At 41.1% G+C, this 15,114-nt stretch overlaps 1 protein-coding gene across 25 annotated transcripts in view; it reads right to left on the bottom strand.

The window, feature by feature from the left end:
• DOCK9 (dedicator of cytokinesis 9) overlaps nucleotides 1-15,114 on the bottom strand; it is a 279,424-nt gene that overhangs the window by 11,626 nt on the left and 252,684 nt on the right. For 11 of the 25 annotated variants that reach the window (XM_044250019.1, XM_044250010.1, XM_044250000.1 and 8 more), the window contains 6 exons: nucleotides 8,096-8,218; nucleotides 7,255-7,368; nucleotides 7,030-7,035; nucleotides 6,541-6,576; nucleotides 5,524-5,670; nucleotides 1,089-1,299 (listed from right to left, as the gene is read on the bottom strand). In XM_044250019.1, the coding sequence (XP_044105954.1) occupies nucleotides 1,089-1,299; nucleotides 5,524-5,670; nucleotides 6,541-6,576; nucleotides 7,030-7,035; nucleotides 7,255-7,368; nucleotides 8,096-8,218 (637 nt within the window). The remainder of the gene's footprint in view (nucleotides 1-1,088; nucleotides 1,300-5,523; nucleotides 5,671-6,540; nucleotides 6,577-7,029; nucleotides 7,036-7,254; nucleotides 7,369-8,095; nucleotides 8,219-15,114) is intronic. The other 14 variants (XM_044250022.1, XM_044250016.1, XM_044250021.1 and 11 more) reach the window with 2 other exon arrangements.

A 15,114-nucleotide genomic window follows, 5' to 3' on the forward strand; every position in this document is an offset into this window, starting at 1 on the left:
CTCCAAGTGTCCAAATCAGTGGACAGAGCAAAGGCCCATGTGATATGCGGCATCTTAATGGTGTTCTCTGCACTCGGCATCACAGGGTTCCATCTTAGTGACCCACCAGACCACCCTGCAACACTGACTTCAGGACAAGCGATGGGGACCTTGCTGGTTGAGCTTAATGACAGCTCTTTGAAACACTGGGTGTAGTAGACACACCTGGCTTTCTGAGCAGGCCTCCTCACTGATTTTTTTTTTTTTTTTTTAAAGAGTCAGCAAAGTATTTTCTTTTAGGTTATCCCTGTCATGCTGCTGACCCTAACCCACAAGTGGGTGGGTCAGGCTCCCCCAAAGAAGGTAAAAATGATGCCCAAGATGATTCTACACTGCCAGGAACTGGGAAATGATGCAAAACACATTTCTGAGGTTGGGTTATCGATGGCTACACAGTGTCCAAGAATCTATTAAAACTCAGTCACAGCCCAGTGGATAGCCTCAGAAGGCAGTGAGCTTCCTGGCAGTGGAGGTATTCAAGCTGAGGTTGGCCAGCCACTATCGGAGATGAGGTGGAAGGGCTCCAGACTCATATCCCATTTACTTACTCAGTCTACAATCCCCGAGCAAGTTCGTGCTGGGAACTGTGTGATAAAGATACACAAGGGGTCCCTTCCTGTGAGGGAGACACGGAACTGTGTGCAGGGGCTCTTGGGGCCCTGGGCCTAGAGAGGTCTAGAGAGGGGTCCACTTGGGTTTTAGAAGGAGTCTGTAAATCACCTCAAATCATGTGCATATTCACTCGGAGGAGATAAGGGTCCATTATTTTCAGCAGATTCTAAAAAAGGGTCAGTGACTTGACTCTGCATATGAACTTCTGCTCTAGTCAAAGAAGGAGGTGCTAATGGGTAAGTAGAAAATTGTCAGGAGTCCTCCAAAGTAAGCATGAGATAAATATTAAACTGAAACGGATACGTGGGGAAAGTTAACGAAGCTCGAAGCGCCCTTCATTCTAGAAGCTTCTGGATCCCTTGTGAAGAGCTCTTCATCTTGGTGTCCAGGCTCATGTCTGGACATGATTCTTCGAGGGAGAAGCCGGGGAACCGTACCTGTCAGGATGGTGCGCCGTTTGCACTGCTCCTCCACGCCGCCCTGCCTCTTCCCCGTCTGAGTGAAGGGCATCTCGAACATGAAGCGGCGAATGTTATGGGACCTCTCAAACTCCGTCTTCCTTTCCTGCAATTCTTTCTCATCGAAGAACGGAATCACATGAGTCACCTGGATGTATGCGTACTTGGAATCCAGATCCTTAGGGTTGACCTTTAAATGAATAAACAAAATGGGAGACTGGTACTATTTGAAAGACTCCTTTCAAGCATCCCAAAGCTTGTCTTTCCACTTTTTATTAATAAAAGATTTGGAGGGGCGCCTGGGTGGCTCAGTCGGTAAAATGTCTGACTTTTGATTTTGGCTCAGGTCATGATCTCAGGGTTGCAGGACTGAGCTCTCCCACCCCACCCCCTCACCCCATCCCTTGGCTGGGCTCCACTCCACACTACTCAGCAGGAAATCTGCTTGTCCTGGTCCCTCTGCCCCTTCCTGCACTCACACATGCGCACATGTGTTCTCAAGTAAATACATAAATACAATCTTTTAAAATAAAGAAATAAAAGATCTGGAAACATTTAGAAAAGCTGGAATAGTACAACAAACAGCCACATACCCACCACTTAGAACAATTGCTAATGCTTTGTTTCAAACACACACATGCATACACACAGGCGGACGGATACTTACACATACACACGTAGACATTTTTTTTTAGCTGAACCATTTCAAAGTAAGTGGTATCCATGATGCCACTTCAGCCAGCATCTCCTAAACATGAGGACATTCTCCCCCATGACCATAATATACCTAGTAAAATTAACTTAACCCATAATATCACTCAGTACGCACTCCATTAAAGTTCCTCAAATGTGGCTCTTTGTGTTTGAACCAGAATCTAGTCAATGATCATTTTTAATCTAGAATTCTCCACCTCTTTTTCATGACATTAAAATTTTTTAAGACATCATGATAGTGAATGACTTCCCTGCATGGATTTTTCTGCTGGGCTCCTGAACTGTATTTTTACATATGTTATTCTAGTAATAATGTTTAACACCTAGAACCTCAAATTATAATTAATCTGTAGAGAGATTAGATGTAAACAGACATGGATGAATTACTTTAACACACATACAGACTAATCTGAGACTCATTTAACTGTAAGTTTAGCTCCTGACTGACTCTGCACATAAATGCTTTTAGAACTGCATCGCTAACATCTGGGATGCACCAGAACAGGAAACACAGGCATTTCCCATACAAGCACAACAGGTAATTTATTAGGGAGACAAATCAGTTTTGCACGTATGAATCGTATTTAAGCTTGCAGAGCAATAAAAAGGGGTCTGACAGAAATTACTACAGAGAATTTGGAGACAGCTCTGGAACTGGGGCCAACAAACGAATGAGGTCTTGTGGGTCTCAAGTTACCAGGCACCAATGTCCTCTCAACGGGGATGTGTGTGAAGAAAAATGAGAAATAGGTGCAAATGTGCCTAAAACTTTGGAATTTAAGAAAATCAAAAAGTCATGAGTTATTATTTCTATTTTAGAAACAGCCATCTGGCCAATCCCTATAACTATACTCAAACCTAGAAATGTAACTCTCCTCAGCAGAACCAATTTAAAAGCAATGAAGACCACGTGCTTGTCTATTCCTTCAGGGGTATTTCCCTAGACTTCATTTCCAAAGCTGTAGGTCCATGTCAGTATCGGCAGGAAGGGCAGAGGACTGGTGTCTGGGGGCAGAAGAACGCACGAGAACCCTGAGATGAGGTTACAATGTTAAAGCCACAGTTTGACCTGGACAAAGATTTCGGTTTCAGAGAAAAAAAAGGCAGTCGGATGTGAGTAATTTGGTCTAAGAAAAAAGGAGGTCTTCATAAGATCGTGTTGAGGTTTCTGGTTAAAAACAGACCAACAGTGTGTGTTTATCCCTTTCCTTTGTGCAACTCTGTTCAAATGCAGTACAGAATTAACCTGTGAGGAGCAAGGAAGGAGGAGAGAAGCCAGCAGTGGATGAGAGCGTTTACTGAATTTCCAGAAGGCACTTGCACAGAGGTGTGCTACCCAACCTGGCAGAGTCCCTGTTTTCCCACGCAGGTGGAACACAGAAGAGTCCTGAGGAAAACAGCACTCAGTCACGATAGAAGTTCTAGTCTAAGTTCCCACACAGAGGGGTAGCCAGTGAGTCAGAGCCCCTCTCAGAAGCCTGCTGCTATGGACTAACCCCCTATCCTCCAACCAAATTCTCAGGGTGATATCTTAACCTTCAATGCGATGGTACTGACAGGTGGGTGGTGATCAGGTCATGAGGGTGATGCCCCCAGGAGTGGGATTCATGCCCTTATATTAGGGGCCCCAAAGAGCTTCCTCACCCCTTCTACCATGTGAGGACACAGTGAGAGGAGACGGTTGTCTGTGAACCAGGAAGAAGCAGCTCACCAGGCACAGAATCTGCTGGTGCCTTATCTTGGGACTTCCCAACCACCGCAACTATGAGCAATTTCTGTTGTTTATAAGCTGCCCAGTCTCTGGTGTTTGTTACAGCTGCCTGAATGGATGGATGTCTAGAAAGACCAGCAATAGGATTAGGGTGACTGGGGGAGGGGTTAGGTGGAAACCAAGACGAGTGGCCAAAGTCTATTTGGAGTGGCCAAACTCCAGGTTCCCTTCCCTCATCCCCACCCCACAAGACAGAAAATGGTTGCCCCTTGGGGAAACTGGTCTGGAAAAAGTCTAAGTGGGTTTACCAGTCTCAGCAGAAAGCAGGGGCAAAGGTGCAGAGCAGAACACAGGGCGAGCAGGTCAAAGCTTGCAGACCGAACATGGGACCTTGAACCCTTGCTCAGGTCCTGCATCCAGAATCCAGAATTACCTGTTTCCTTGTTCCCAATCTACCACTTGGGCAGGAAACTGGAAGACGCTTCCCTGGAGGAAAAAAAGGGCCTCAAGGAAACATTTCAGAGACTAGGATTTCCAAAGCAAGGCTCAGGATGGAAAATGAACTAGGGATTCCCCAAAGGGGTGACTTTAGAAGGATGTAGAGCTCATCGCTGCTGGAAACTGAGCAGGAAGACATTTTTGTCTGCTTAATATTAAATATTTATTTACATTATTTTAATTTTATTTCTTTTAAAGATTTATTTATTTTAGAGAGAGGGAGTACATGTGTACATGCATGAGCTGGGGGCGGGGGGCAGAGGGAGAAAATCTTCAAGCTGACTCCCCACTGAGCACAAAGGCCCACACAGGGCTTGATCTCATGACCCATGAGATCACCATCAAAACCAAAATCAGGAGTCCGATGTCTAACCAACTGAGCTACCCCAGTGCCCCAATTTTTATTATTTTTAAACTGAAGTGTAACTGACACACAATATTATATTAGTTTCAGGTGCACAACATGGTGATTCAACATTTCCATACGTTAAGCCGTGCTCCCCACAAATGCAGCTACCGTCTGTCATCACGCGACACTATTACAGTAGCACTGACCACATTCCTGGCGCTGTGCTTCTAACCAGAAGCCCACATCTCCTACTCCCCTTCAGCCATTTTGCCCACCACTCCGCCCCCTTCCCTCCGGGCAACCACTGGTTTGTCCTCTGTATTTATAGTCGGATTCTGCTTTGTGTTTGTTTATTCATTTGTTGGGCTTTTTATTTAGCAGGAGGGCATTTTTAAGGCAAAAAAAAAAAAGGAGATCTATCTCGGCCTGAATTTCAGGAAACAAAGGGATACCAAACTTCCTGGAGATGTCCTGAAGACAGTGGAATACATAAATATACAGAGAAATGTATAATTTCAGAAAGGGTCTTCCTAAGAGCAATACAGCAGAGGACACCTGCTTTAAACAGAAATCCTAGATCTCATTCCTACAAACATGCTGGTTAGTTAGTTCCTTCCTTGGTCTGTCCGTCAGTCTGTCCATCTGTCCATCATCATGCTGAAAGTGGTATATCCTTTCAGACATTACTTTGTAAAAGGTATTTTTTGTTTTTAAATATTTTATTATTTATTTGTCAGAGAGGGAGAGAGAGAGAAAGTGCGCGACCACTAGCAGGGGAGCGGCAGGCAGAGGGAGAAGCAGACTCCCCACCGAGCAAGGAGCCTGACGTGGGACTCAATCCTAGCACCCTAGGGTCATAATCAGAGCCGAAGGCAGATGCTTAACTGACTGAGACACCTAGGCGTCCTGTAAAAAAATAATCATTTTAAAATAATGAAATCTTTACTTAATGAAGGATGTCGGAAATCACAGAAAGGTGTCAAGAAGAAATAAATTACTCTTATTACTCAAGGCCAACCATTCTTAATTTTTCCTGTTTCTCCCCCACTATACACATTTATGAATACATATGATCAATCATGCATCATCAATCAATAATACAGTATTATATTGCTATAAAATATTCCCAAACACGGTCATACCTTGCCAGAATCCTGTATCATTTTGACATTTTCAGAACCAAATTTATCTGAGTAAAGTTTAAGGAGTCTCTGGGAAATTTCTGACAGAGGCGTGAGTTTGGGTTCTTTGTAAATATACTCTTTTCCATCTTCATCTTCAAAGAATCCCTGTGACATAAAGCACAATTAGAGCTGTTCCCAACTATAAGCCCTAGGTTTACCACCCAGGAAGGATGCTTGTGTTATATGGGTTAAAAAAAAGAAAAAAAAAAAAAGCAGGGGTGGGGAGGATGAGTCTAAAACAAAATCCTACTTCAACAGGCTTTCTGAAGAGGAAAGGAAAATGATAATAATGTGAAGTCGGGCTGCAGAGATAAAGGAAAACACAGAACTGCAAACTCATTCAAGAATGCTGTCATTAAGTGTTGAGTGAAATGGAGGATCAGGGATTCAAGACTGTTCTCTCGGGATCGAATGATGGGATTCAAGCCTGTTTCACATTCCCAAGAAGCACAGCTCACTAACGAGTGGTGCGGCAGCCTGCTCCGGGCAAGCCTCGGAAACGCACATTCTCTCCCCTCACTGGCCTCCCCCATTTACACAGGACTTTTCGGCATAAACAAAAACATTCCAGTCTGGAGCAGGTGCCGCAAAAGTTATCTGAAGGGTGTGTAAGTTCTGTTTTGCTTTATTTATGAGAAAAATAGGAAAGGGCCAGGGAATGATAATCAGAAAACAGTTTCGCTCTCACCAGTTGGCATGTGGTTTAGCACCCATCATGTCTGAATACAAAAAGGCTTGGAATTGCATGGGAAGTGAAAAAGGTTGAAAATTTTAAAGTCCATATTGGGGTTAATACTTGAAAGAAATGAAAAAAAAAAGTTTCTCATCTAAAATAAAAGAGAAATGGTGCAAAATACACAGTATATGAAAAAAAAATGCAGGCTAAATGAGACAAATAACACCCACATCAAACTAGAAGTTTAGATGCAGTAATTTCACTACATTACTTGCTTTTTAAGCATTTACTATAATTACCTCCACATCTGTTTCACTGTCTGTGAACTGGTATTGCTATAAAGTTATAAAAGACAATAACAGGGTAAATCGAAGGTTATATAATGCGCATAGAAAACCACACACCCTAAATAAATTATAATAACTTAATGCCATTTAATCATGTTAGAGACTTGGAGGTTACACTTGCAGTTAAATTTAAATGAACCCTTTTCCACAGGGTTTCTGAACTATGACAAGGGTAAATAAACTTGTGGAGATATTATACTACAAAAGATAGAGATGCACAGGGAACACAGGAAACTGGAAAAGTCTTAATTTTCATTTTAAAACATGCAGTATAGATGTATAAGGAAACAGGTGATTTATTTCTGTAAATGGAATAAAATGTTAATTTGTTTTTTTTTGGAGTTTGTAATGAGATATACATACAGACTGGAAAAGGAAACTTGCAAACCACACTGAGATACCAAAGGTGTGCTAAAAATGTCTTATGGAGGGAGAACTTACCGCTGCCTTAAGAAAGTAATAAAGAAAAGACAGGAAGGAAAAAAAAAAGCAGAGAGTTTACTGCCAAGGAAGATAAGAATCATACTAAATATGACAAATTCATCAAATTAGCACTTATAGAAAATAGAAAATTTATAAATATAACTTCATAGAATTAAAAAAGCAAAAACAAAACAAAACAAAAACAAGGACTTAGGAGGGCTGCAGAACAGAGAGGAGGCTTACCTGTCCAAAGAAGGCCACTCGGAAGTATGTCCCCAGGAGCCTGCGGCCCGAGTGCATGACCTCGGTCACTTTGCTGTAGGCCCGGTGTAGTGTGTCATACAGATGGGCCAGCCGCTGAAAAGCAGAACAAAACCCATTTCCTCCCACTTGGAACTAGTAGAATCAGATTTAAAACAATTAAACGAAATCACAGAGGTAAAAATCCCTTGGACTTGAGTAAAAGAAACAAAATGCAAAAAAAAAAAAAAAAAATCAAGAGTGCCTCGAGTGCATAACTGGTAATGACCACTTTTCAATTATAGTATTTTCCACCCAAAGAGCTATTTTGCATATTGAAGATCCATTAAATCTCCACGTTGCAGTAGCAATCTCTGTTTTCAAGTTAACATCAAATGTCAGAGATGGTAAATTAGTGCTACAAATCACGATTTTAGTCTTTGCTTTTCCAACTTTCTTTGATAAGCTACGAGAAGCTGGACCACCTCCCCAGCCCAGGAATGGTGGCAGGGACAAGAGCTTCCTGCGTGGAGGGAGCAAGGAGGAGCTCTGAGGAAGAAGGAACCTGGTAATTGTAAAACTTGGTTCTTGGCAACCTTTCAAAACTGGGGTGCCACAATTGCAATCTTTGTTTTCTGAGATTTGGGGTCCGTACGGAGGCGGGGCCCGTGTGGGCCATGTATAATGGATCTGCAGGTGGTGACCTCCAGCGTCACAAGGAGGGTCAGAGACCACAGGTCACCTCTGATCATGGCCTGCTTGCTCTCTTGGCATGTAAGAAGGTTTGGGTGTATGTGTCACCCCACTGTCCTCTCAAACAGGAAAAAACAAACCACTCTGATACCTCGAAATCTCTTCGTTTCTCGTAAATGGGGATGATGAGTTTATAGATGTCAGCGATGAGCTCATAGCGTTCAGCCTTCCAGAGTCCATCCGCACACTGCTCTAGAAGCTCCATGAGCACATCCTGATCAAGAAAGAAGCCACGGGCCAGAGAAGAGTGTTACAGGAAACACGACACTGTATTCTTTGCAGAATGCTTAACCAATTAAGATGGCTAGGAGGAAAATTTCAAAATACATTACTTCTAAACACTAACTTCCACACTTGTAATAAATAGCTCATCACTACCTTCTTTTTTAATGAGCCACTTTCCAAACATTTATAAGTGGAAATGAAGGGTCACATTATATGCCTTTGTAATAGTTATATACCATGGGAAAAAATGGATACTGATAGCTTCACACAGGTTCTCAATCCGTGTTTGGTTTTCTCTTCTTAAAATTATAATTTAGAGAATTTTTTTTTCCCTCTGGGGCACCTGGGTGATTCAGTCGGTTGGGGTCTGACTCTTAATTTTGGCTTGGATCATGATCTGCGGATTGTGGCATCGAGCCCTCCGTTGGGCTCCATGCTCGGCAGGGAGCCTGCTTGAGATTCTCTCTCTCGCTCTCCTCTCCTCTCTGCTCTCTTTCTAAAGTAAATAAATAAATCTTTAAAAAAAAAAAAGAAAAAAATTTTAATTTTTTCCTTTCTGAGAAACAATGACAATGCTGAGACATGAAATGTCTAAGTGTGACTTCAAGCCAAGTCAAGCATCTCAGAACAATTTGGTGATGGCACATGGAAGGCATGATGCCAGCCTCACCAACAACCTTTCCTTGGAAGTTTCTATCTGCTGAAGTTTGGGTAGTCACCCGCCTCTTATAAAAATCCTTGGGAGGACTTGGGAGGACCTTTGGGAGGAGCTAACACTTCCCATGACTCAGGGTTTAGGGCATGTGGCTCAGGTATAAACTAATTAGCATGAATCTACTTCCTGGCCTCAGTCATTTTTCAACATCTGTGGAATGTGACCTGAACGGGCCCATCAGGGTGAATTTTAGGACCTCGTCCCGGAATACTGGGAAGGAAGTGTTCTCACTGGCCCAGACTTAACAGGTAGCAAAGAGCCTGACTGGGGCCGACAAACCTTCTCCGAGCCAGCCAGGGGCCCATGCGCCTTACTAACAGAGTGGAGCTCCCCCTCCTTCCCAAAGCAGCTGCATCATGGGTAACTCTGTTAAACATTCACACTTATTGCTTGTCTGTCTTTCTGGGATTTCCTAATGGAAGCCAATTTACTCAACCTTTATTGTTGAAGCCCATTTACGTGGGATTTCATCAATGTCATTGAGCACATTTTAATGTGCTTCTTTGTCATCTCTATAGCTTTGGTGAAGTGTTTGTTCAAATCTTTGGCTCACTTTTCCACAGGGCTGTTTATTGAGTTTTGAGAGTTCTTTACATATTTTGCATAAAAGTCCATTTTCAGGCACACGGTTTGTAATTTTCTCCCAGTCTGTGGTTTGTGACTGGATTTTCTTAAGTGTCTTTTGAAGAGCAGAAGTTTTTGATTCTGATGAAGTTTATCAAGTTTTTATTATCTGGGTTGTGCTTTACATATTAAGAAAAATCTTTAAGGGGTGCCTGGGTGGCTCAGTGGGTTAAGCCACTGCCTTCGGCTCGGGTCATGATCCCAGGGTCCTGGGATCGAGTCCCGCATTGGGCTCTCTGCTCAGCAGGGAGCCTGCTTCCTCCTCTCTCTCTCTGCCTGCCTCTCTGCCTACTTGTGATCTCTCTCTGTCAAATAAATAAATAAATTCTTAAAAAAAAAAAAGAAAAATCTTTAATACAAGTCCATAAAGATTTTCTCCTTATGTATTCTTCCAGGAGTTTTACATTTAAGACTATGATCCATGGAGTAATTTCTGAATATAGTGTAAAGTATGGGTCAATTTTTTTTAAATGAATGTCCAATTGTTCCAATACCATTTGATGAATGCTATCCTTTCACCACTGAACTGCCTTTGAATCCTTGTCAAAAATCAGCTGAACCTACAATTAATCATAGGAGGGTTCCTGCGGGTAGGGGGGGAGATGGGGTAACTGGGTGATGGACATTAAGGAGGGCACATGATATAATGAGAACTGGGTATTAGACTGATGATCACCGAATCACTGAACGCTACCTCTGAAACTAATAATACACTATGTGTTAATTAATTGAATTTAAATTAAAAATAGAAAAAAAAAGACAAGAAAAGTATTAAAAAATGATCTTCTCTAGGTATCAAATATACTATGTGTTCTACTAAAGCAAAGAAAATAAATTGTATTATCTGAATGACTGGGGGAAAAAATTGATCGAACCATGTGTGTGGATCTATTTCTGGCTTCTCTATTTTGTTCCATTGATAAGAGATGTCTAACCTGTGCCAATACCACCCTGTCTGGATTCAGCTTTGCAGAAGGGTGTCTCCACAGTGACACTAATAATATCTAGAGCCACACAACTTCTTGTCCCGAGGTCTGTCCCATGTACTATAGAATGTTCAGCAGCACCCTTACCTTCTACGACAAGACACCACTAGCAGTAGCTTCTCCCCTCCCCTTTTCCCCAAACTGTGACATTAAAAACCATTTCCAAACATTATCAAAAGTTCCCCAAGGGATGGGGGCAAAATCATCTCAATGAGAACCAACGCTTTATAATAACCTTAAAAGACAGATAGTATGACTTTTCGAACTTTTTCAAAACTGTTTTGGCTAGTCTAGTTCCTTTGCTTTTCCATATAAATTTTAGAATTCATTTTGTCAATTTCTACCAAAACTCCAGATGGCAGTGTGATCAGAACTGCTCTGAATCTGTAAATCAGTTTTAATAATAGAGTGAATTATATTAATTGGTTTTCTAATGTTGAATTTTTAAGTAGGCTAAACACCCAGCATGGAGCCCAATGCGGAGCTTGAACTCATGCCCCTGAGATCAAGACCTGAGGTGAGATCAAGAGTCAGATGCTTAACCAGCTGAGCCACCCAGGCGCCCCAACAGTAAACATTTCTAAAGCAGCGGGGAATCAATTTACCAGAAAATACTGTCTGACTTAAAAAAAAAGATCTTTAAAGTGAGGCATTTAACTCTTCTGTCATGTTTACAACATACAAATCATAAAATCATCATCAGTATGACTACACTCTGAGCCAAAGCTTATAAAGAGGTATACCAGTTGTCTTATACTTTTATTGCTGGTCTTTTAAGTGTAAACACTAAACATTACATAGTAACTACCATAACAGCTATGGACAAAGAAGAAATCAGAAAAGGTTCTAATACCATCTCTTTTCCTCATGCATCTATATTATTATAAAGATGTACATCTTTCTTAGTTTTGTCTCAAATCTTCTCCAATAAGAGAATCTGCCCAGGCTAAGCATGACGAATGTTTATGATTATTCTCCCTGTCTGCTAATTATAAAAAGCTAGATAAAACCTGTATAATGTCAGTATCAATATACTTACCTTTCCATATCAGTAAAACTGGGGATATAATGAAAGTCTAATCTAATTTGGTGGTCAGGAGGATTAAGTAAAATTTTACCCACCAAAATGCTCTGAAAACTATAAATGCTGTGTGGTTAAATTCACAGGCCAGTTAAGCAAATCTCTCCTATTTCATTCTTTGCTTTCTACTTCGCAGTGATTTTTTTAAAATGGTATCTAACTTCCACTGGGCTATGTAATATCCCAGTGCTAACACATATTCGGTAGTTGGGAATTTCTTGGAAGAATGGATTAGTCTGGATATTCCTTAGTAATAGAACAGTATTACCAATAGCTGCCCTTTGCTGTTAGGAAGTGAGCTAACAGCCTTGCACTGCTTGCACACCTGAGGTCAAAGACATTGTTACTGGGTATTTTCTGAGCATCTTCTCTCTCAGTGTTGCTGAGGGATTATGAGTAGAGGTGGAAGACTTCTGGAAGGGTCAATTCCCCCCATCAGGGATGAGAATATTATACACCCAAGACATTCTTCTGATAATGGAAGTCAAATGGAACTTTACCCATTTTAAAACTATACTTAGGTTTAATTTACAGACTATTTACTTTTCTTGATACTGGGCTTTGTTCAAAGAGAAATGTAAACTTTCTGTAAAAAATTATAACTGGTTCCACTAGTATAGGACAATCCACATTACAGGTGTGAATACACGATGATGATGCCCCGTTTGTGGATGGGACCACAGAGACCTACAGATTCTTAATTCCATGTTCTAGTGGTTACAGCACAATAAGCATCTGGAGTCATTTTAACGTAATCTCACAGAAAACAGAAAATTCCTCTCAAAGACTTATGAAACTAGGAGTAGTCACTACCGCATTGTTAACCTGATTCTTTCCTTCATTCACTCACACATTTTACCAAGCATCTACTATGTGCAAGGCACTGTGCTTGACACTGGGGTTATAAAGCAAATTTATATAAATAAAGTTTCTATATTTTATAAAAATGGTTCTATAGATTTTTCTATAAATGTGGAAGGCAGATTTTAGACGGTTTATTAGGCTATGTCACATAAAGGAGATTTGTTTTGAGGAGGAGGCCTTCAAAGACACACAGGTTATCCTTCAGAGCAGCTAGAACTGATGTCCTAGAGACTTATGACCACCAACTAGAAGACGTAAGGTACATGTCAAGATACCAAGGTCGAGGAAAACAGTGATTTCAAATACATGCCCAAACTGCAAGTCACAAGGGTAGATGCTCTGAACTGAGAGCAGTAGGGGTTTATTTATTTAACAGTAGTCAGTGTGTCTCTGGGTGAATCCTGGGGAGGCCAATGATCAGTGAATAAAGCACTTCCTGCTCTCAAAGAGTCCAGTATGAAGACTGATCCATAAAAAGATTACCAAAAATGCGGTGAGTGCTGATAAAGAAACATGCAGGCAATCAGGGATACAGACAGGAATGGTATCCATCTAGTGATGTGGGAAAGGAGAGATGCAGAGTGTTCTAGAGAGTGGTGACTGAGTCTTACAAATGATCAGGAGTTAGTAACGTGAAGGTAAAAGGTGGCGGTAGGAAGAGAGGGGAGGGGCGCCTGGGTGGCTCAGTGGGTTGGGCCGCTGCCTTCGGCTCAGGTCATGGTTTCGGGGTCCTGGGATCGAGTCCCGCATTGGGCTCTCTGCTCAGCGGGGAGCCTGCTTCCCTCTATCTCCCTCTCTGCCTGCCTCTCCGTCTGCTTGTGGTCTCTCTCTGTCAAATAAATAAATAAAATCTTTAAAAAAAAAAAAAAAAGGAAGAGAGGGGAGACATTCCAGGGAGAGGGAACGACATGGGCAAAAGATACAGGAGGGGAGGGCAGCATGGTGGGTGAGAAATTTACAAGTAGACTGAGGGGTTATTCAGAGTATAAAATCTGAATTAGGGAGTGGCACGGGATGAGGCTGCGGGGTGGTGGTGTGGAAACAATTTAAACAGACTAACCAGCTATACTCAAAGTTTTTTATGTCAAAAAGAAATTAATTAAATGTGGATAATTTTGAGATATGAAAATACATATAGGCATATGTCAACTACCACAGTGATGAGGTTTCTATAAGGAAGACGTTACTTGATTTTGAAATGACCTTCTGTCTAGTTATGTAAGGTACCTTTCCAGCAGCCTTTCAGGTATATTTTAAGTGGCCCTAGATTTTGGCACTTAATAAATATCTATTAAATAGACTTTATGGGCCAAATGCCCCAAAACGGGAGTCTAGGATTTGAATACTATTTTTACTCTTGTTCAGTCAAGCCTGAGACGTGTGGAAAGTTTAATAACAATGAAACGTGAATTCAAGTAACATATCAATACCATAGGCAACTGAGTTAATTATGGAAAAATCGGTCATATTTGGTTCAGAAAGATGGACTCTGACAAGGGAAACTCCTCCAGAATGGCTGGAAAATGAGAACATTTGATGAAGCCAATAGAGCTTAGTAAATAATTGAAATAAGTATTGCAATTTGATGGCAATCAGGAATTAGGAAATAACACATCATCAACTTTTTTATGCTACTCGACATTATTTTTACCTTTTTCTCTGATTCAGGAGGCAGACCTATAGCTTATCAGTCTGATCATCAGTTATTAATATAAAAAATGATAATATATACTACAAAAAGCAATGTCTATATACATTTACTAAAAAACATACTAAGGGGTGCTTGGGTGACTTAGTTAAGTGTCAGACTCTTGGTTTTCGATGGTGGGATAGAGCCCTGCACTGGGCTCTGTGCTCAGCAGGGAGTCTGCTTGAAGATCCTTTCCCTCTGCCCCTCCCCGCCACCTCTCAAATACATAAATCTCTGGGGGGGAAAAAATACCCAAACTAAAAATAGCTTCTATAAGAAAACACAAGGCCTTTCATAAAAGTAGAGTATGGATTCCTGAACACCGAAGTTTAATTTAGTAAGGTAAATTATTCAAGCTAATGTCAATTCTATATACACCTAGACATTTGGAGCTGGTGCATCAAGTAATAATTCTTTGAACAGAAATAACCAGTAAAGAAAGAAAGAAAGAAAGAAAGAAAGAAAGGAAGAAAAGAAAGAAAGTAAGAAAGAACCAATAATCAAAAAGAGTTCAGCTTGAGAGACCATGTGTGAACACAAAATTATAGAGTCACAGGAACTATGATATCATAGTAACTAAACTCTGGGGCATATACAAATGATACTCTCGGCAGAAATCCCATGTATTAATTTACTTAGAACTTCCAGCAATCACTGCACCTGAAAACCAGAGCTAATCCAGACAATGGTCAGAGAATAATGACCTTGAACGGTTGTTATATAGAAAGCTTGATGGTTTTATCACCTTGCTTAAAATTTAAATGCCAAGATATATTTTCTAAATTGCCAATACATGCCAAGAACTGTAAGTAATTACTGGTTGGGGAAGGAAAAAAAAAAAACCCTCAATGAACTAATCCACAAAGCTCACATTTTACATTACTAGATTGATCCTAAAAAGATCTCAGGTGTACCAAGCTCATGA

Source organism: Neovison vison, chromosome 5, assembly GCF_020171115.1.
Source record: "Neovison vison isolate M4711 chromosome 5, ASM_NN_V1, whole genome shotgun sequence".
Classification (NCBI taxonomy): domain Eukaryota; kingdom Metazoa; phylum Chordata; class Mammalia; order Carnivora; family Mustelidae; genus Neogale; species Neogale vison.